At 36.8% G+C, this 23800-nt stretch overlaps 1 protein-coding gene across 2 annotated transcripts; it reads right to left on the reverse strand.

Annotated features, from left to right (window-relative positions):
• Window positions 1-18294: 18294 nt before the first annotated feature.
• Window positions 18295-22948, reverse strand: LOC127085166 (protein TRIGALACTOSYLDIACYLGLYCEROL 2, chloroplastic). Of its 2 annotated transcripts, none has more exons than XM_051025730.1 (6): window positions 22780-22948; window positions 21943-22460; window positions 21409-21738; window positions 20566-20681; window positions 18786-18876; window positions 18295-18689 (listed from the first exon to the last, which is right to left on the reverse strand). In XM_051025730.1, exons 2-6 carry the CDS (start codon window positions 22411-22413, stop codon window positions 18597-18599), a joined length of 1101 nt encoding a protein of 366 aa, XP_050881687.1. In that variant the 5' UTR covers window positions 22414-22460; window positions 22780-22948; the 3' UTR covers window positions 18295-18596. The 2 variants fall into 2 exon arrangements, with proteins under 2 accessions (XP_050881687.1, XP_050881689.1); XM_051025732.1 differs by having other exon boundaries at window positions 22550-22898.
• Between the last annotated feature and the right edge of the window lie 852 nt (window positions 22949-23800).

Genomic DNA, 23800 nt, shown 5'->3' on the forward strand with positions numbered 1-23800 from the left:
GCAACTTAGCCGGAATCTGGGAATCTCGCTGGAGAAGATGAAGGCTCCGGTGGCTTCATCATGTCCAGTTTGAATCTGGACCGTTGGATGTGATCTCCAGATTCAATCATAGCCATTGCTTGTTATGACCTTTTATTCTTTCCCATGTGGTGGCATTGACTGTGGTGTTTCGTGAGCGCGCGCCTCTGGATCCTTGGATCTGCCAGCTCAATTAATGAGCTCAGATCCAAGGGCTCTCGTTTTTTGTATTTTTCTAATTTCTGTTTTAATTTTATTTATTTCCTTTTATTTCAAAAAATCATATCTCTCTCATTTTAATTCCAAAAAATATGGGACCAATTGCATTATTTCCTAAATAAATTCTAGTTTCTATTTCTGATTTTTAATATTTTTTATTTCATCATTTGATATTTTTTGTGAATTTTCTCTTTTCTGGTTATTTTTAATTCATTTTAAATAGTTTTTGATATTCAAAAAATACAAAAATATTTTCCTAACCTATTTGAATGATGATGGATCTATGAAAAATATTCTCATCAATTTTTGAATTGATTTGAGATTTATTTGAGATTTTAGTTCAATTAGGTTATTTTTATTCATTTTTAATTGATAAAAAATAGTTTCTGACTTTTAAAAATGCTGAAATTTTTTGTCAAACTTTGTTTGACCTTGTTGAACTTAGGATAAATCACTTGAACTTTTCAAAGTTGATTTGAAGTGATTTTGAAGTTTGACCTTTCCATTTATTTTTAATTCAAGTTTATTTTAATATTAAAAAATGCCAAAAAATAGTTTATTCATTTCTTGACTTCCAATCTTCATCCCACTTCTGTTTTTGGTTGTTTGACCTTGACTTTCAATGTTATTGGTCAACATATGAGGATTGGTACATGACCTTCCATGTAATGCATTTTATTTTGTCATTTCCATTTTCTTTTATTCATCTTCTCCTTCTTCTTCTTCTACTTCTTTTCTTTTTGATCAATGAGTTGAAGGTTGATAAGTTAGCATTGATTAGGGAGATTAACATTCCTTGATTCAAATCTAATTCATCTTGATCAATTGATCAAGTGAATGGCTTTGCATTAAGGATATGTTGTCTTCTAAATCATGCAGATGGCTTAAACCAATACAAGATCATTTTCTTCCTCTTTTTGGCATGGCAAGTTGTTGGGACTTGGTTTACTAATCAAGACTCCTAACTTGTGTTTGTTGCCTACATTATTATTGATCGGCCTCAGATAGTTGTGACTTCTACATAAGTCCAATTACGATTGCTTAACATAGCGTTAAATTTTGCCTTATGGCATACTAACTATTAACCACTAACAACTAACTTTTACTTTATGCAATTTACTTTTATGCAATTTACAATTCTTGCACATATTATTCATTTGCTTTTTCCTTTGCTCCTTGGAGCACATGTTTATGTTAATGCCATTTGCCTTTTGCCCACTTGGGTTTCTAATTGTGTATATATCTTTTGTGCTTGTGTTTGTCTATTTGTTGTGAACCACATACCAAGAATTGGACAATATGGACTTAGAATTTAGGACTTTACCTAAGCAAATGTAATTTGAAGAGCAACTAGGCATTGGGCCTTTAGAGTGCTATAAAAGTCAAAGAGCAACTAGGCATTGGGCCTTTAGAGTGCTATAAAATTGAAGATAACTTTGAAAGGACTATCTTCTAAAACTCTCTCTTGTCCATTCTTTGTTTGTTTATAGAACTTTTTGATGTGTGTTTTCTTGTGCTAGGGGATTCCAACCTTGAGTAACTTTGAGGAACCATTACCATGAACATCCAAAGAGAAAGATACAAAAGCCATTGAAGGATTCCTAGAAGCATGGCCTGTGTGTTGATTGCTTGAAATATTTGCTTGTGATTGCTTATTCCAAAGGATGGGAGCTACTTGGATCATCAATATGATCTCAAGAGAGGAACTCCTAGTGTGGTTCATTTTCTTATCCCTTTACCCTTTTTTATTTCATTTAGGACTTAGCCCTTCTTCTTCTTCTCTCCACTCTAACCCAAGCCAAAACTTTTTGTGCAAACATTCCCATTTGTTTTCAACATTAGAAACCTAAGCCTTATGCTTTTGATTTTCAAACCTTCTCTTCATAATACTTATTTTGAATTGAACCTTTTAATCCACTTTGACCATTTTTTGTATATACTTCTAATTGGTAAATATAACCCATTCAAATTTCTTTTGTGGTTTCAATGGCCACTTCTTAATCAAATTTTTTCCATAACCTTTAGCTATTAGGTTTGAGTTATCTTTGTGGTAGATGTAATACTCACCTTTGTCCGTAGTGATGGACAATGAGTCTTCCATGCTTATTATAGGGTTAACCCCTCACTAGCATGTTGAAGCTATCCTCACATGGTGGACTTGTGGTTTTAGGTTGAGTTTTCTCCCTTTGATAACAAAAGACCTTAAGGCTTTTGGACCAATCAATCCACTCATTTGTTTTTGAGATTTTTACCCCGAACTACGAGGTTTTGATCCGAATCTTTTTTTATAAGATGGTACGTAGGCAATGGGTTTATCCATCCAAACACAAAATCTAAATAAACTTTTATATTCTTTTCTCATCCCTTCAATCATGTTTGCACAAAATAAACTTTCACAAAATATCAACCTTACAACAAATATGAAAAGGGCTCCCTAGGAGTACCTAGGATGTTTTGGGTGCCTAACACCTTCCCATTGCATAACCAACCCCCTTACCCAGATCTCTGTTTCTTTTACTAGTTTTTGTTAAAACTTCTAGGTTTTTGTTCGCTTTCTAACCATTCCTTTGGATAAATAGAAGTGCGGTGGCGACTCGACTTGTATGGTTTACCTTGGATTTAGTCAATATCTCTAATGTTAACGAATACCCCGCTACAGGTACATTTATGGGGTTTAAACAAACAAATGGATACAGGCTCAAATGGGGTTAACGAGGGATATAATTATTCAGGATGGCTAGAAAGGCTCGGGGTTAATTTCAAACAATGTGCCTCAGTGTGTGTATCATGCAGTGGCAGTCCCAGAGAGTCTACACAAATTTAGAGTGATAAAGACAAACCTGAATGTCGCTCATGATGATCAATGTGTTTGGCTTTTTATGACTCACTCTGTTTGGTTTAGCTTTGACAGGATCCACAGTACTCTTTAGTTTGGTGTGATTTCTTCCTTACTTAGGAATATACATGATACTCATGTTGGTTAAGCTGTATACGTTGCGTCCGATCTTACTGTCAGCAGTGTCAATTTCCTGAGGAGATCCTTCACAACAAGCAATGGTGAATGGCGTGATCCTTTCATCCACTCTCAATCGTGATCATTACTATTTCTAACCTATCAACACAGACTTGACACACTCGCAGCATAATGTACCTTCAAACAGAAAAATCAAATCTAGAATGCACAAAAGTAAAATAACAAAATAACAAAATACTGAGAATAAAATACTAAAATACCAATAACAGACATAAAGTCTCCCCCACACTTGAACTCAACATTATCCACAATGTTTGTGAACAAGAACGAAGGAGGGCACTCACAGTACCCTACTGAGGAGGTGGTTGCGGGAAATGCAGCATCAATTGTCGCATCATGCTGCTCATCTCATCCAACATCTCCCCCTGACGGGCTTCCTCGATGCCTTGTCGTTGTTGTTCCATCCTCAAGTCACCTATTTCGGTTTGTACCCAGCTCCATTGGTCAGTGGACCAGGATGATAAACCAACCTCCTGTTGGGTGGGTTCCTGATGTGGTGGTACAAACTGCTTAGGAGGTGCTTGAGGATCTTCTTCTTCTGCTTCCGTTCCTTCCACCTGGTCATCCATAAATTTCTCACCTGCAGTAAAATGGTCAGTTTCGTGTCCTTCATCCGCGTCGGGGTCAGCACTCACATACAACCAATTAGCACAGTCAGTAATAGCAACTCTGTCCAGATCCGGCAGAGCGATAATAAACCTCTTATGGATAAGTATGGAATAGTAAGTAGGGGCAACAGCAATGATACCTTGTGAAATTAGAGCAGACATGTCAATTTTGGTCTTACCTGCAATTGGCATGTCTTCGAGTAAAACAGCTTGATACCCGAAATGCTCAGCGATTTGGGTGATCATTCCCTCTACGGATATGCCTCCGGAGTCAGCTCGGTCGACTCTGCCCAGATAGTATGTTGCAAAGGCAGCTACATTGATGGCTTTGTTTTGAACCATCGAGTAAATAAAGAATAGCTCTCTCTGAGTAGCTACCCTTGTGCTATCGCCTCTTCCAAATAGGGTATAAGTTAAACCCTTCTGAGCGTACCTGAAACATGGATTTTGGATGCCCGAGGCCTTAGCACCTTTGGAGGTGTAATCCCTCCTCCCGGGGATGGCAATCCAGAAATCCTTAGGTGAGAACCCATCTGGGACCGCTCCTGGTCTGTATAGAGGGAGTCAGAGTACTGCTGCTAACTCCTTAACAGACAGCTCATGATAATTATTAAACAACCGGAAACGCAAAGTGCCGAAATAATACCTGGTCGTGTCTATCCACCACTTTTCAAGCTGGAATTCCAACGTGCTGAGGAATTTGAGAGTAATGCGCTCGTATGTTGGCGCTTCTAAACTCATGAACTCTAGCATCCCTAAAACATGGAACATTCGGTATACCTCCATTTTGAGCCTCAGAGCGTTCAGAGTCTGCTCACACATGTACCTCGTCGGCGTGAGTTTGCGCTTCCGGTGAATTTGGTATCTCCGTTCTTGTTCCGGATTGTCAAACACGATGTTGTGTGGATTTGGATTCCGACTCGGGCGCTTCCGTGACTTCGCCATTTCCGCGAGTTGTTGCTTTCTGATGAGAATTCTCCGCGGGGGCATTTTGGACCTGCAAAAAATAGAAATTATTTGGACTTTTGAGTTAGGAAATTCCGAAACCGTGGTTAGGACGGGGGCGGCGAGTGGAGTAATATTAGGGAAGAGTGTTTTGTCTATAGGTGAGTGGAAGTGGGGGTTATGGAAGATGTTAGATGGTGGGGTTTTGAGTTTTAATAAAGGTTGGAAGGTTTTTGAGAGAAAGAGAGTAAGAGTGATGAGAGAGACTAATGAGTGGGTAATGAAAAATCTGATAATTATAAGGTTAAAGGGAAAAAGTTATGGTTAATGGTGGGTTAAGTGGGTAGGTCCCACAAAAAATTCAAAATTTTTGCTTGCCTGACACGACCGTGTAGCTGACACGGGTGGCCGTGTCAGGCTACTATTTTTAAACATGGTTGGGGATGACCTTCAGTGCTCCTGACACAGCCCGTGTCAGGCTACTGTTGATCAGACAATCTTTGTCACCTTCAGTGCTCCTGACACGGCCCGTGTCAGCTGACACGGGTGGCCGTGTCAGGCCACTGTTTTTCCACCTGTTTGTCTGCTTTTTGTGCCCTACTGACACGGCCCATGTCAGCTGACACGGGTGGCCGTGTCAGGCTGCCCTTTTTGCCGTTTTTGGCTTTCTCTCCGGTTTAACTGCTGGTATCTCTGGCCATGTTGATCATTCTTTTGCATGACTTAGACTTTTGTCGACGTCATGTTTCCTCCTTGTAGATCTCCTACGTAAACCTACAAACACACATAATTGATTAGATATAAAAAAGTGTGGGTTGCCTCCCACGAAGCGCTTCGTTTAACGTCGCATGGCTCGACGGTCCTCTGTCTGCTTAGGTGAGACGGATTTTATCGATTGGACCACCCTCTTGGTCTTGTATGTATGGTTTAATTCTCTGCCTATTTACCTTGAACGTGTCTCCGTTTGCGGGATTTCTTAGTTCAACGGCTCCATGTGCAAATACTTTTTGTATCACAAAGGGTCCCGACCATCGTGACCTTAGTTTCCCTGGGAATAGCTTAAACCTTGAGTTAAATAATAAAACCAGTTGTCCTTCCTGAAGTTCTTTCTTCTGAATGCGCCTATCATGCCATGTTTTGGTTTGCTCTTTGTATATCTTGGCATTCTCATATGCTCGATTTCTAAATTCTTCCAGCTCTTGTAATTGGAGGATCCGAGATTTACCCGCTTTGGAAAGTTCGTAGTTAAGGAATTTGGTAGCCCAAAATGCCCTATGCTCAAGTTCGAGTGGTAGATGACAAGCTTTACCATAGACCAGTTGATACGGGGACATACCTATTGGTGTTTTAAACGTTGTTCGGTAAGCCCAGAGTGCATCATCGAGCTTGATTGACCAATCTTTTCGTGAGGCACTGACGGTCTTTTCTTGATTTGCTTGATCTGCCGATTTGATACCTCAACCTGTCCACTAGTCTAGGGGTGGTATGGTGTGGCGATTCTATGCTTGACATTGTATTTCCGCAGTAGGTTCTCCATTAGCTTATTGAGGAAGTGGGTACCTTTGTCACTAATCAGTGCTCTTGGTACCCCAAACCGCGCAAAGATATAATTCTTGAGGAAATTGATTACCATTTTTACATCATTTGTGGGCAGTGCTACTGCTTCCACCCATTTCGACACATAGTCAACTGCGACCAGAATGTATTGCTTTCTAAAGGACGGTGGGAAGGATCCCATAAAATCTATCCCCCACACATCGAATAGTTCGACCTCTAACATGGCATTCTGAGGCATCTGATTTCTTTTGGATATGTTTCCTGTTCTTTGACATCTGTCGCACTCTTTTACCACTACTTGTGCATCTTTGAACAGTGTAGGCCAGTACAATCCCGACTAGAGGACTTTTGCTGCGGTTCTGTCTCCGCTAAAATGTCCTCCATATTCTGAATTATGACATACTTTTAGGATGTCCCTTTGCTCTTCCTCTGGAACACATCTCTTGACCAGGCCATCTAATCCCTTTTTGTAAAGGAATGGATCGTCCCACACATAAAACCTGCAATCATGCAAAACCTTTTTTCTTCTGTTAGAGTCAAAGTCATCAGGTATTAGTCCACCTACCACAAAGTTCACGTAATCGGCGAACCATGGGATATGCGTAATGGCTAGGATACGTTTGTCTGTGAACTCATCTCTGATGGGGTGCGTTTCTTCTGTTTCTTGAATCGGGGTCATCCGAGACAAGTGATCAGCAACAGTGTTTTCACTGCCCTTTTTGTCTCTGATTTCCAGGTCAAATTCTTGTAGTAGTAGGATCCATCGCAGCAGCCTTGGCTTTGATTCCTGTTTGGCAAAAAGATATTTTAAAGCAGCATGGTCAGTATACACAATTACCTTTGATCCCAGGAGATAGGATATGAACTTGTCAAACGCGTATACCACCGCCAGGAGTTCTTTTTCTAGGGTTGCATAGTTCATTTGAGCAGGGTTCAGTACGTGGCTTGCATAATAGATCACGTGCAAGAGCTTCTCCTTGCATTTCCCTAGTACTGCGCCCACTACGTTATCACTAGTGTCGCACATTATCTCAAAAGGGAGAGACCAATCGGGGGCAATAACTATGGGGGCTGACACCAACTCCTTCTTCAAGGTTTCGAAGGCTTGTCTACACTCCTTGTCAAATAAGAACGGTGTATCTTTTATCAACAGACTAGTTAGTGGTTTGGCAATCTTGGAGATATCTTTTATGAACCTGCGGTAGAACCCCGCATATCCTAAGAAGCTTCGGATGCCTTTTTCATTTACCAGCGGTGGTAAGTTTGCTATTACCTCCATTTTTGCTATGTCTACTTCGATACCTTTGTTGGAGATCTTGTGTCCTAAGACTATTCCTTCACGCACCATGAAGTGACATTTTTCCCAATTCATGATCAAATTTGTTTGCTGACATCTTTCTAACACAAGTCATAAGTTGGTCAAACAATTATCAAATGAAGAACCGAATACTGAAAAGTCATCCATAAATACTTCCATATGCTTTTCGAGCATGTCAGCAAAGATTGATGTCATACACCTTTGAAAAGTGGTCGGTGCGTTGCACAACCCAAATGGCATTCTTCTATAGGCAAAAATACCATAGGGGCATGTGAGTCCAGTCTTCTCTTGATCTTCAGGGGAAACTGCAATCTGGTTGTACCCCGAGTAACCATCTAAGAAACAATAGTAATCGTGTCCGGCTAACCTTTCCAGCATTTGATCAATGAATGGTAACGGGAAGTGATCCTTGCGGGTTGCCACGTTTAGTCTTCTGTAATCTATGCACACTCTCCAACCTGTAACAGTTCGGGTTGGAATCAACTCATTCTTTTCATTTTTTATCACCGTCGTGCCCCCTCTTTTTGGTACCACATGGACTGGACTTACCCAAGAGCTATCGAAAATAGGGTAAATTAGGCCCGCATCCAAGAGTTTTACAACTTCTTTGCGTACTACTTCTTTAATGGCTGGGTTAAGTCTTCGTTGTGGTTGCACCACTGGTTTGTGATCATCTTCCATTAAGATCTTGTGCATGCAAACGGTCGTGCTTATACCTTTCAAGTCCTTAATTGCTCATCCGATTACACCTTTGTATTTTTTTAGTACTTGAATGAGTTCTGCTTCTTGGACACTCTGTAGACTAACATTGATAATAGTTGGGTATTTTTTTCAGTGTCTAGAAATACATACTTCAGATTTGTTGGTAACTACTTCAGGTTCACCCCTGTTTTTGGTTCTTTAATGACATCTGATGGTGGTGGTCTTAAATCTTCCCACTGGTGTGGTCGAGATCTAATCCATTCAGGTTGTTTTTCCATCATAGCGAGCACTTCGGAATCTCCTTCATCATCATCACTTTCAAAAATGGATAGGCTTAAGACCCGTTCTAGTGGTGATTGGGGTCCATGCCTTTCATTTTCTTGAGCAATTACTTGGTCTATTATCTCTATAGTGTTGCTTGTGTCGATATCATCTTTGTATTGCATTGTGTTCCTCACATCTATTTTTAACTCTTCATCATAGACCTTGAGGGTCATAGTTCCTTCCTCAATGTCTATCATACACCGTCCTGTTTCTAAGAAAGGTCTGCCCAATATGAGAGGAATCTCCTCATCTTCCGGCATTTCTAGAATGACGAAGTCAACTGGGAAGACAAACTTGTCAATTTTTACAAGAACATCTTCCACAATACCATAGGGTCACCTCACAGAGCGATCCGCAAACTGAAGTGTCATTCGAGTATCTTGAACAGAGCCGATGCCTAATTTTTTATAGATGGACAGTGGCATCAAGCTTACACTCACTCCTAAGTCAATCGGAGCCTTCTTGAATTTTCTATCACCAATAGTGCATGGAATAGTAACCGATCCCCTGCCTTTCTTTTTTACTGGGATTTCCATGCCTTGGGGAATGGCACTGCATGTTTCAGTTAGGATGATCGGTTCCGTATCAGTGGAACGCTTCTTGGAAATGATGTCTTTCATGAACTTGGCATATATTGGCATTTGTTCTAATGCTTCAGAAAAAGGAATGTTGATTTTGAGTTTTTTTGAATATTTCCAGGAACTTCTCAAAATTCTTTTCATGTTGATTTTTCTTTTTCTGTCTTGGAGGGTAAGGGAGTTTGATTGCTGGTTTAGGAACCTTCTCTTTCTCCTTGACAGGAGGTGGTATTACTTCTTCATCTTGGTTTTTTGTTTCCTTGATTTCTAAATCCACCTCTATCAATCCATATTTCTCTATATCCTTTTCCTCTGTTGACTTCCCAATGATTCACCATCCTTCTGTTTGAAATTAAGAATTTCATACCTTTTTCTCAGAAATACTGATGCTGGAAAGTACTCATCTAAGAATGCAGTTTCCATCTCCTCCCAAGATGTGATACTGTCGGCAGGAAGAGAATAGAACCATTCTTCCGCGTCTTCAGCTAAATTGAACGGGAACATTCTTAATTTTTTTGCTTCATCAGTATGACCATCAATTTTCAAGGTGGTGCTCATGGTCAGAAATCTTTACAGGTGTTTGTTGGCATCTTCATTAACCTTTCAGGTGAAATGTTTTCTTTCCAATTGATTGATCGTGCTAGGATGTAGTTGAAAATTTGTCATATTCACCGGTTGGTTGACAATGGTCAGTCGACCACCCAGTGCATTTGCACCTCCATAGTCACCCAGGAGTCTTTCCGGAGGTGGAGGAGGTGGAATTGGAGGAACTTCAGCCATTGGTTCCTTGACTTCTGAGTGAGCATAGGTACTTTCTTCTGTAGTATCCACTCTTTGTTCTCTGCGTCTTCCGTGAAGGGTTCTCTCGATCTCTGCATCAAAAACAAATTTAGCCGAGGGTTCTCCTCGCATACACAAATTAGTAAATTATAAATGACATAAAAATAATTTTATTGCAGAGCAACAAAATTTTAATTGAAATTAAAATTAAAATCTATATTTTGGCAGTCCCCAGCAACGGCGCCAAAAACTTGATCGGGAAAATAACAAGTGTACTATTTTGCCTTTTATAGTAATAATGGGGAAATTCCCTGAATGTCGATCTCAAGGACTGCAAGTTAATATTGAGTTTGAATTATCATTCAATTAAATAAAAAGTATTAATTTGGTTTTTAGGTGTAAAAATATAATAATAAAAAGTAAAGGTAGAAGGATGAAAATAAGGGTTTATAGAGAAAAAGGAACAATACCAGGGAAGGTGTGTGATTTATCCCTGTAACAACTCTGAGTCACTATTGCATCAACAAATATCAATTACTACCAGTTCTTAAGGGTATTTTCTCCCAAGTCCTTGGTGAGAAAACCTTTAATCAATCTACCTTAATTTCCATGTCATAGCCAATTAGGGTGAAGTTAAGCTATATAATATCAAGAATACTCTGGTTCATACAGGGTATCCCTAGTCCTAGGTGATATCAATTGTAGAGTCACCTTATGAAAACCTTATCAATGACGGTCCAGCCTAATTGATAACCACAAATCAATCTCGATTGGTCCGAAAGAGAAAGCAATAAACATATCAAAAGGTTACCATAAAAACAATATTATAAATGCAAATGTAAACTCAAATTCATTACAATTATAAATCAGGGACACCCCCCTAGCATTGGGGGGTTTAGCTACTCATATTGTTTAAAACAAATTCAAGATAAAAATTACATATTACAAGTAATTAGATGACTTTGATCTTCAACCGCTCCCGCTCATGAAAACCTTCAGCTCTCTGAATTCCTTGATCTCTGTAATACTTGATTGCTTCACAATACTGTATTTTGCCGTATTCCAAGATGATTTTTCCTTTGGCAGAAGACCCTCTTTTATAGTGAAAATTCCAAGCAGCGGTTGGACTTGTCTAAAAATATCTCTGAAAAATCGGAATAAACAAAAGCCCGAGAAAAACTGAATTTTTGGGCTTGGGCTGACACGGGTGACCGTGTCAACCTACTGTCCTGGATGACACGCCCCTGGCATGGGGTGACACAACTGGTGGAGGCACCTGACATGGGTGGCCGTGTCAGGCTACTGTTTTTCTTCACACATCCTTCCTTGCCTGACACGGCCCGTGTCAGCTGACACGGGTGGTCGTGTCAGGCCTCCTGTACTGGGGTTTTCTACTTCTCTGCTTGTCGGAATCTCGCATTGTCTCGTTCTAAGTTCCCTAGTTCTTCTACTTGGACCTGTGGGACAAAAACACAGCTATCCCACGCATAAAATCACTAAAATATAAGTAAAAGATAACAATGATAAAAATGCTTAAATAAAATGATGGAAGTAAAACATACTGGAAACGTGTCATAAATGCTTGCAAAGTGTGTCAAAAGCCTCTGTTTCATGTCGGAGTAGTAACGAAAACTCAATACAAATGGTGACTGATCAAAACCCTTAAGAAAATGAATTGTATAATACTGTTCTCGATATCATTTAATAGATGTTATAACACCACATGATCAAGGAATCAAACATGAATAAGCAGGGAGTGGTCGATAATTCTCTAATTCTCCCCACATAACTTTCAATTGACTAAAGTGATTTGACACATCGAGAGTACCCAGACGAAATTTATAGAGATCTTCTTGGATATCTAAAATGAGGAAGATGTCATTGTGAGAAAATCGAGTATGTAAACTCTTCCAAACATCGGTTGCATTATCAATTCAAAGCACTAATTTTGCAATAAATTTTGAAATTGATCATTGAATCCATGCAAGAACCATGGTATTATAGTGAATCCAAGGCACATAAAGAGTATTAGTGATGGGAGGCTTGGTTAGGGTTCCATCGATAAACTTATTACTGTTCTTGGATATAAGCGCAATCTGCATGTAGTGTGCCCAGGTATGATAATTCTTATCGTCGAGCGGTGGTGAAACGAGAACAAGAGCGGGGTTCTCATTTGGATGTAAGTAGTATGAATTTGCAGAGTTGGTAGAGAAATCAATGAAGCTATGGTGTTCCATTGAAGGTAGGAGAAGAGAAAATGTGTGATGCCAAAAGAAAGAATGTAGAGACAAGAATTTGGCTCAAGAAATTGTAGAATACAAAGAAGGAATCATAGGAGGAATAAAATAATAGTGGCTATCAGAGCTTGTTAACACTATAATAAATAACGCTTTTTATGACGAAGATTTCACCACAAACAATATAAAATTGAGGGTGTATGTAACAGGAGCGCCTTATTTTTTTTATAAAAATAATCAATCTATTACCTCGGTTTTTTGAAAAGCCTACATAAATATAGGCTCAGGGTTTGAGATTCAATTCCTAGTTCCTGCAGTTTTATGTTTTATATGGAACCAAAAAGGCCTTTAATTTTTATAGATTTTACGTCGGATCTCTCTCTTGAGTACAACAAGGAAGGAAGTAAGGAATTTAGGAAAGTGTATGTTCGAGGGTGCTGTGTGAATTTCTCCAAAGAAGTCATCAATGACTATCTAGGTATAAGCAAGTTGACTAAATCTGATGAAGTCCTCTCCTTGAACAAAATTTCTCAAGTCATCATTGCAAATCAAATCAAGGAATAGCCAAGAAAAAACTTTCTTTCTACTACTAAACTAAGTGTTAAGTATGTAGTGCTTAATAGGATTGGTGCATTCAACTAGGCTCCCACCAACCACAACTCAAGCATATCTTCTGGTTCGCTAAATTGGTTTATCAAATCGGGACCAATGCCAAAATCAACTTTGGGGAATATGTCTTTGACCAAACCATGAAGCATACAAACTATTTTTCTATCAAGCTCCCTATTGCATTCCCTTGCTTAATTACATGAATCATTTTGAAGCAGTATTCAAACATCATCAAGCCTACAGATGTAACAAGCAAGAAACCTGCTCCTCTAACCTTTGACTATAGTCTATTTAAGAGGTCTCGTGTCCCAAATATTTATCTGACTAAGAGCCAAGGTTAATCTGCTGATGTAGGGTCATTTGTATTTTCAAAAACCACCAAACGAGTTGTGTTGTATGAGCTAGTGGAAATGTCAAATGATTTACAAGCTTCAATCACGGAAAGTACAAAGAGAACAAAGCAAGTAGATAAGCTTATCAAACTAATTCACCATGTGAAGGAAGTAGATGAAGATATTGGGTGTGAAGAGGAAGATTTAGACAATAAAGAAGAGGAAGAAAGTTCTGAGTAATTCAACTTGGGAAAGGAAGATGCCTACCATGATGTGCCAGACATCTGGTAGGACAAAAGAATGTTTGTTGTAGCTGCTTACAGGAAATTTGTTTGCCTTTAGTTGTTGGTTAGTTGTTTCTGGGGTTGTAATAGCTATCATATTTACACTACCCGAACTGTAATTCCTATGCTATAACTTTTCTATCTTGGTTGTGTATGTGCTAACATACCAACCCTTGCATGATTGAATTCTGGATGTTTTTTTTATGTACTAACCCTTTGCCAAATCATGGAAAAAAGGGGGAGTAGTATGGTGTTGCTGAGGTAACACAAGTTTTGGTTTAGTACTAACCATCTCTGGTAAGTGCTAATGTTGTGTTCATATGTTGTAGCATCGGGAAAGACATCTTGTCCTTTTGATGTAACCTTTTGTGTTAGTAAAATTTTACATATCATGTTATTAGCTACTAATTGTTTATATTATGCATGACTAAGTATGTGAATGATTGCATGTTGATAATTGTAGTTAGTAGGATTCTATGCTACTAACTATGAGTTGACTGAGTGTCATGCATGACTAAATTATAAATGATTGCATATCGGTCTGATTGATTCTAAAGCATCATTTTGTGTGGAATTTGTGATGAATGCTACTGATTTTCTGCTGCTGAGCTTATCTCTGATATTTGGAAGATTGATGATGATTGTATACTCTAAATATTGTCACTTGTTCTGGTCTGAATAAGTGTTATATCTTGAAGAGTTATTTTTCCATAATTTACCAAAGGGGGAGATTGTTGTTCCTTTTGGATTGGATGCATTTTGCAAAACAATAATATGGAGAAGTCTTCAAAGTGTTCAAGATTAATCTAGCTTGCTTAAGTTGTATGGAGGCACATTAGGGACGCATGCTGGACGCGGTGTCACAACATGTTGGTATGACATTTAGGCCTTGTACAACAGGTCATTGCTAATGCGTTTTGGAAGACTTTCTGGTCAAAGATTGGATCGTATTTTATTGTTAACTGACTTAGAAATATTATTAGGTGAGTTGTTTGACAACTGGACACAAATTAATTCATATTTAAATGAAGATTTAAATTTGAATTTAAATTGAAACAAATCATATATTGTTGGAGAGATTTATGGAACATATAATATCTAACAAATTCTACAGTAATTCTGGAAGAAATTAAAGCTAATATCAAAGGAGAAAAACCCAAAGTTATTATACTATATAAGGATCTGAAACCTACATTGGAAAGCAAGCATTCACTTTGAAGATTTTAGAGTTCCAGGGTTTACAAGAGTTCTTGTTATTTTTATGTACGCCATATTATGTTTTAGTAACTTGGCATAGTTGTAGGTTTGTTTAGTTAATTTGTATATTCAGCATCTTATGTACACCTCTATGTTTCATTAACTTGGCATAGAAGGTTTGTTTAGTTTAATTGTAATATTCGACATTGATAATTGGGTGAATCACCAATCACTAGAGTTTATTGATTGAGAGAAAGTGAGAGGGATTTTCATATTTAGGGGGAGTCCTAAATATAAAACCGTTGGGTAGTGTAAAAAAGAGGCATTGAACAACATAGGGTTTGTTGTTGCTTCTAAGACTAATTGTACTAAGCTACTAATAGTGAATTTCCTTTTCTTGGGTTGGAAGTCAATCCTTCAGACATAGGTGTTGTTTGCATTAAACTGGATTATCAATTGTTGTGTTCTTTATTGCTTTTCTGCTCCATCATCTTATACAATTGAATCTATGTTATTTGTGGTAATTATGGTTCAATTTTTCAAACCAGTTGTCTAGGACATCGTGTTCGACATCTGTTTCTTGAGAAACAAAATTTCATAACATTACTTTGGTATTTTCGTTAATGTAATGTTGACACAATTTCGACGTGTTTTAGTTTGTATCTTCATTAGCTTGGTATTTTCATGGATCTAACATTTTTTTGTATAAACATTGGATACACCATTATTTGGTAAAACAGGTAATATGTTTTATAAAGCAAGTAAAATGTTTTCATTGTCTATTTTTTAACATAAGGTGTGTCTGAATTACAATCTCCATACACACACACACACACACACCTGGGAGAGTGATTCATTGTCTATTTTGTAACAAGGGTGTGTGTGGACTACCATGCCTATACACACCCCTGGTATAGTTTTTCATTGTCTATTTTGCAAAATAGGCTATGTCAAGGTTACAATCTTCGTATACATCTCTAGTACAGTTTTTCCTTGTCTATTTTTCAACACATGGTGTGTCCGAATTACAATCTTTGTACACACCCATGTGACATTGATTAACTTTCTATTTTTCAACATATAGTGTGTTAGGATTTCAATCTTCGTACACACCACTAGGACAATTTTTCATTGTCTATTTTGCAAAACATCGTGTGTCCATATTACAATCTTCATATATACCCTTGGGACAGTACCAGATTGAACATACAGTTTTTTGTACTTGTAATCCATCACATAGAGGTTTCATTATCTTGAGAAAATATTTTCATGGAAAATGCTTTCACGTGAAAGATAACATGAAAGAGAACGTGAAAGAGAAATGGATGATTGTGTTTAGAAATAAATTTCTCAATATTGTCAATCGAGGAAAGCAATAAATTCTCAATGTTTTCTTTGATTGATAACATATGAAGGTTATTATAAAAATACAACAACATCAACATTATCATGTGAGATAGATTGCAATGGAAGAAAAAAAATATTTTGTTCAATATTGAAGAACATTGAAGATTTTTTCTGTCTTGTAATTTATCCCAAAGAATGATGCGTAAGACTTTGGAGCGGCTACATATAGGTTAGGTTTAGAGTAAAATCTGATTATCGAATGTTTTTATAGTAAAAGATGATAATCTAATCTCTCGGTTATTAAATATAACCAGAGGAATAAATCATTAATTTAAAAATTAAAAATTAAATAAAAAGAAAGACACTACTTTTAATGAAATAAAAACATAAACTGTTGATGTTGGGAATCAAAGCATGTCCTGAATTATTTTTCTCCTCGGTTTTATTTATAAACCAAGAGAATATGTGGTATTTATTAAAAAATAAAATAAAACATGACGCGCCTTGACCTTTTACCTCAGTTTTTGGTTAGATGAGGTGAAAGTTTTGTCATAAAATGTATTATTTGTAGTAGTGGCTTGGTTGCCAAGGATATGCACTTCAACAGCTATGTCGATCACCATGAGACGCATCCATTTGACGACATAGTGTTATACTCGGGATGGTTGACTTGCGGCTTACGTCTCACATTTCCTTATCTACCTGAGTGTGTCATGTGACAATATGACTACACTCAGACTATTCGCATACACCTTGTTGTCTTTGATCCTCCTACTATGACACATGGAGAGATGGATCTCATGTTTGATGATTATCTTAGTCATATAGTACCGAAGGAGGCACGAAGTACCATAGTTGAGAGTGAATGGAGCTATGCCGACGGGCACATCAAGTGGTTCTTCAGGGTGTCACATATGTATATGGTACAGGCTGCTCTAGGAGATCCACCGAGGCCAACTCATCAGAAGATATTAAAGGAGGAGTAGACACAATTAGATCATGCTCATGATGTCTTGCCTAGATGTCGTCGCATATTGGAGATTGTGCATGCAAGAATTGACATAGGTATCTTTCCTGATGGGTCTGAGGTGAGGCAAATCCTAGATGTCATTATAACGGAGACACGAGAGACATTTACGTATCAGAGACATCGTCAGAGGATAGGGGGTAGTGGACGCCGAGGAGGCAGAGGAGTTGTAGTCCGGCATACACAATAGTATATAGTGTCGTGCTTTGGATTTATTATGGATTGTATTTTATTTTCACTTCATTCTACTTTATCCTGTATTTCGACTTTATTTATATATGTCATTTTTGGACCATCTAGATTTATACATGTCATTTTTTGCATATAGATTAAATGGTTTAAATCTAATCACGTAACATGATTCTTAACATTTAATAAATCATCACTTTCATTTGCATAACCATAGAACAAACATAACCTACATTGTTCTGATAGGGTACGGAGATCATCTCCATAAATCTTAAACAGAGATGCATCTCATGAACAATAAACATGTAAAATTCCTTTCAGGAAAGGATGCATGATGTATGTTTTAAAATATTTCGAAAATGCATCTCCTAATTAGTTAACATTTTGATTTAAGATAAGATGCGTCCGGAGATCCATCTCTGAAATCTGAGGGGTAATTTGGATTTTTCATAAGATATTTTTCCACCGCATAAGGTGGGATAAGAAATTCCCTAATACAATTGATAACTCATCAAAGAGAAATCATAAGAAATAACATAAGCCTGTAACCTCCCACATATTTTCATAATTCTCAAACTACCCATGGATAAATTTGAGTCAAAAGTGCGAAAGAAATTTCCGATAGTTCATCCAAATTTTCGATATTTAATTTTTAAATTTCCAATATAATTTTTTTATCGATTTTTTTGAAAGTGTTGTAGTTCACCGAAAATTTTGACAAGTGTTATAGTTTACCAAAAAATTTGAAAACTGTTGTAGTTTTATCGGAAATTTTAAAATTTCTGGTAGTGTAAAACAAAATCAGAATTTTCAGAAAATTTTTTTTCCAAAAATTCCAGTATATCTTCAAATTTTTTCCGGAAATCATTGATTTATTACTGGAAATTTCAAAAAATTCCGGTATTTTTTCAAAAATTCCGATAAACGCATTAGAAAATCCTTAAAAATAATAATACGGGCATAAAGGTAATAGCAGTTACATCGTGGGGTGTCAAGTTTAATTGAGGGGGGTTGGCAATTCCTCTAAAAAGTGACAACTATTAACAGTTACCACAAGTTAAACAGAAAAACAAGGATATGCTCAGAGCAATCACCAGCCATCTACAATTCATTCAAAATCAGGAAAGATACATTTTTATCATGACACAAAGCAAGAACCATAGGAAATACCAGAACTTAGAATCAACTATGACAGTCACAGATTACTGTTTTCCCCTTCAATGTTGTGATTGATGAAAAACATTGGAAATAAACTACTTGTATTATGCCCAACTATGATTGGAATTTGACTTCACAATAACCTGCTGAGAGACTTAATTAGTAGCTTCAAATTCTTTCTTGTAGCTTCATCACCTGTGAAGCCCAAAATATCAGAGCTAACATTCTGCAAGATTGAAATAACAAAAAGCAATCAATAAAATAGCAAAACAATATTCTTATTAATAATTATATATTTGCCATTTTAAGTTTAGGGTTCTACCTCAATGTTTTTCAGGGTGAATATGAGAGTGTATATGGACTTTTGGATCACTTCAGTGTTCTCAGGGGTCATAATTGATGAATGTGCCCTTCTGCATAACCATTGGATGCTTTACATTAGTACCATTTCAAGAATGTTAAGTTTTATGAATGTGAAAATAAAGAGTATAATGACTTTTTATATTAGTTCAATTCTCTTCTTAATAAAGGTGAATGATCTATATTAGTTTTCATACTTCAAGAAATTTTGATTTTCCTTCTGACTTTTGAGATTTCTAGGGTTCTTTATGGTTAAGAAATGGTACTATAATGATGATAGGAGAGAACTTTAGGGGAAGGGAAGATAGGGAATGAGAGAAATTTTCCAACTCATTTGAGGATGTTTTTGTAGAGAATGAATGAGAAAGGGGATGCTTATGATTAATATTGATAACAAAAATAGATAACAAACGAGTCTTTCTCCTTACAAACCGAGATGTATCCCACAGTAACACTGTAAAATAGAAAGCAAAATATAGAAATTCAGAAAGAAAAACAAGACAATAGGGTAGAATCCTCCCTCAAGCCAAACAGCTTGCCCAAACCTTTACCCAATCAGCGTTGTCCAATTGCGGCACCATGGCAGTTTTTGGGCACGCCGCAATGGTAAATATGGCCGATATTGCAGGTTTTTCTGCCATAATCTGCTATAACGGCGCCACAAAGCGGGCGTTATGGCAGGATTTTGGCTCTCCGACGTCGACAACACTGTACCCAATAGATTTACATGTGCCTCATTGTCCCCGCTTTAACTCCCTTTACAACTACTTCAATAACACATAATCGTACTAACCAATCCCAAAATGCCACCTGTCCTTGCATTCTGTTATTTTGCAGTCCAATTTGAGTTTTTTTTTTTTAATATTACTCATTCTAGCCTCTTCACAACTGCGGGTCTATCATTTTCTCCCCATTCTTTTCTTTTGCGCGCACACACAAAACTGTCAAACTTGAGAGTCTAGATTAACACATCAAATCTCCCCACAATTTACTCGTAAGAGTTATTAAAACAAAAGTGTCGAGAACTAATCTCACAAGAAAAATTGAAAACAGAACAAATGGAAAACTGAAAATTCAAAGTTAATCAAATGGAACTAATGCTGAAATGATAAAATGGCAGGTTTGCTCCCCAAAGATCAAGACCACAATTCTTGGCTCTGCCTCACCAAAAATACTTCTCAATTATTCCTTACTCACATTCTATTTTATTCCTCTCGTATATTCCTCCTATCTCTCTCTGTCCAATCACCGATGGCCACCTGTCAATTCTGTTATTCCTCCTTCAGTCATTCCTATTGCACACAGGTCCACATGATATCGGCCTACTCCTTTCCCAGCACCCCTTCGCTTCACTTAAACACATGTTTATCCTATAAGGTTGTGCCTGTAAATACACAATCTCACCTACTCCAACTTTGACTTCCCTCCTTTTGCAATCTGCCTGCATACACTTTCATCAGGTTTTGAGCACTACATAAGCTGTACTTAAGCTCCTCAAGAATTGAGATGGGATTCTATGAAGCGGTTCGTCATCACTGTTTGCACGTCTAATTGCAGGTGAAAGTGAAAGTAAGACATGTTACAAGTTGTAGCCACATACTCTTATCACCTCGACTGTCGATCCAAGTTGACAAGCACAACGTCATCTCCTATTCTAATATTAACATGCTACAGTGCTATGTATATGTGCATGCAGGCCAAATTAGAGATAAAATAAGAGCCAGAGAGGTTTACAAATTAACCTCAAATCATCAGAAGCTTGTGTAAGGCTTCGAGTTAAATTCTCAACTTCCTTCAACAGACCACTATCACGGACATCAGCCAGCAAAGGTTGAAGATCTTCAGCCATGACTTTCATCTGAGACATCACTACAGCATAGGGAAAATATGGATATGAGAATATATAATAGTAGAATAATAGAAAAGAAAACATGAGTACCATAAATAAGTAGGCACTTATTATGACATCAGATTATGTATATGATCTTCATATCAATTATTAGTAAACTGCTCATAATCATGAAGAAATACATTAGTAATATTTAACTTCTACTGAATGATAAAAAAATTAGTTCAAATCCTTAATATGTCCACGAGAATTTGGATGTGACCAAATGATTTTATACTGAACATTTTCTTTCGCTGCAGTTATTTGATGCATCCACTTTGCTTTGGCATATTGGTAAAAAGAGGAATATAAAACAGATGTGTTATGTGTATGCTTCTGAAGATCTAAAATGCTTAAAACTACAGGAATGTGACTCTTTTTAGGATTCCAGAATGTGCTTATTGACATATCTATTCCATATGTTAAGTTTGTTTATTAACAGCTCAGCATACAAAAAAAATGGATAATTTTGTATAATAAGTTTCTAACAGTATAACAGCAGAAATAAAATTTTATTTTTAAATTAAATATTTGAAACGAAGAATTCTAAGAGATAAACAAGCAATCTAGCAGTTTAATATATTTAGACAAAATCAAAGTTATGCAACCCTCAAGAATTTTTTTTGATACAACAGTCTATTCTAGAGGATGTATTACTGCCAATCAAGCACATTAGCTCAAGAAAATCACATCACACCTTCGTAAGTAGTGGTTTTGCTTCTTCAATAACAGAAGCAGCTCTTTCACCCAATGAATAGGTGTCGGCAATACCAATTTTCTCTACATCTCGGCCAAGACGGGTAAATATCCCAACCAATGCATCCAGACTTACCCCTTGGTAACCCTTAATCTTTTCTCTATCACACACAATGAGACCTTCTTTATGACATTCCTTGTCAAGAGGTCCAGCTGAAGGTGTTGGAATGGGATCTCGAGGAGTAATGTCAATTATGGTCTCCATAAGAAGACCCGACTGGTTAACTTCAACCAATGAATTACGTGGTATGATTGTTTTATCATCTTCAATCTACAAAAGGACAAAAACACGGATATTTAAACTAATACTCCCTCTGGTCCTTAATATAAGAAAAAAATTTACTTTTTAGATTCAGTGAAGAATCAATGTATAGTAGTATAATAAGAAACTCAAAATCTATCAATATAGCAAAACCGGGATGTTAGGGTACACAAAATTTCATGTATATGACAAAATAATGATATGAAAAAGCACCTCAACAATTGCTTCAATACTTTTTAAGGACGGATTGACTCGAATGACATCACCAACAGTGACCCCTCGGATCCTGACTGGTGTTCCGGTAGAAATACCAGAAGCCTGAGAAAACTCAAATGTTGCTGTGTACTTGCTGAACTTAGATCGGATTTGGAAACCCTTCAACCATGCCAAACTAAGTGCAAAAAGAACTGCACCCGAAAGGAGAAACAGACCAACACCACCTTCCCAAATGCTCCTACCACCAAACCCAAAATCAGTTAATGGACGCATAGTTCGCCTCCAAATGGCACCTAGTGAAAGAGGGTTGTTTGATGGTTCAACATTCCCTGCATCAGCAGAAGTAGCTGTCATCCTGTTTATCTTTCTCCGGGGTACATGTGGAAGGTATAGCATACAATGTAAGGAATTTCTGGGAAGAGTAATCATAGGGAATGTTGAGGGATGCAATGGAAGGGTCCCAACCATATTGGAAATTAATGTAATGAAAAGATACTTGAGATGCTAAAACTGCCCTGCATATCAAAAAAACATGTTAATAATAATGTTATTGAAAACAAGTAATGCAATAACATATTCATTTCCAAAAAGGTTCAAAGAATACCCAAACTGATTACAAACGGACCCAACAAGGAAAACTTAAATTGACTAGAACCCTAATTTCATGCAAAAATAAATTCTAGGTAACATGGAAGACCCCTACACCAAGAGCAACCTAAAGGTAAGTAGCATCTATCTAGAAAATTAAGGTTGAAAAGTGAAAACTCATGTTGGGAGAATGCGATTGAAGAGCCAAGTGGATTTGAAACAAGTATAAGAAGGAAAGAACATAACTATAGTGAATAGTAATTGCTGATTGGTTCATGATTTGTCCGATGAAAACAAGTTAGGATGGAAGAGGGTGGGTAGTTAGGTGGACGAGAGACCAAATTGTGGAACACACAAATCGATATAAACTAATGTTTTATAAAAATTAGACCGAGGTCGAGTTGATGGAATTTTTCTTTTAAAATTTAATTGATTCAATTCATTAAATTTATGATCCAAATAAATTAGTATGAAATTAAATTTTATAGTGATGCCCATACACAAAGTCTCAATCATAATATATTCATGATTCAATAAAATAAATATTTCGAAATTTTATTACAAATTTAATACAACAATATTAGTAGTATATCAAAAATTTCAACAATCATTTAAGAATAATTTAAAATAAATTAAAGAGTTTAGACAAAAAAAGTTATTGTGATAGGACTGAACTGAAAAGAATAAAACTGGAGTTTCGTAACTTTGTTGGAGGTACGATTAAGTGCGTTCGAAAGAGGGTTTAAATACCATTTAGACCGTAGATTTTCATAATTTTATCATAAGTCTTTAATTTTTTGTGTTATTTTGAAGTTAGACAATTTCATAGATAAGTCTAGAGTTTTGAGTAATTTTGAGTGTTGTGACCTTTCGTTACCTTTTTAAAGAGTTTAAGAGTCCTATTTTATTTGGTCAGAGTTGTTATAGAATTGTCAGAGTTGCTTTTGAGTTATTTAGAGTTGGAGATCAAAATATATGATACATTTGAGTTGAACTTGGAGCATTGTTGACATTATAAGATTATCTTTTGAGTAATATTTTTATGTGTTTAAGGTTGTTAAGACAAAAGAGTTAAAATAGAGTTGTTGAGCAATTAATAATAATAATTTAATATTATAAATTATAATATTTTAGACTTGAGTTAGAGATATTTATTATTTAGAGTTGTTAATGGAATTGTTAGAACAACTAATTGAGTTCATAAGAGATATCTTTATGGCCAAGAGTTGACATTAGAGCATTTTTAGCATCTTAGAGTTATTTTAGA

Source organism: Lathyrus oleraceus, chromosome 5 (genome assembly GCF_024323335.1).
Source record: "Lathyrus oleraceus cultivar Zhongwan6 chromosome 5, CAAS_Psat_ZW6_1.0, whole genome shotgun sequence".
NCBI classification, from domain to species: Eukaryota; Viridiplantae; Streptophyta; class Magnoliopsida; order Fabales; family Fabaceae; genus Lathyrus; species Lathyrus oleraceus.

Coding starts and splice junctions, on each gene's coding strand:
- LOC127085166 (XM_051025730.1), bottom strand. CDS start 22,413: ATGGTTGGGACCCTTCCATTGCATCCCTCAACATTCCCTATGATTACT. Junction 20,682..21,408: donor CAAAACCACTACTTACGAAG/GTGTGATGTGAT, acceptor GTGATGTCTCAG/ATGAAAGTCATGGCTGAAGA. Junction 18,877..20,565: donor CAAGCTTCTGATGATTTGAG/GTTAATTTGTAA, acceptor ATGGTTATGCAG/AAGGGCACATTCATCAATTA.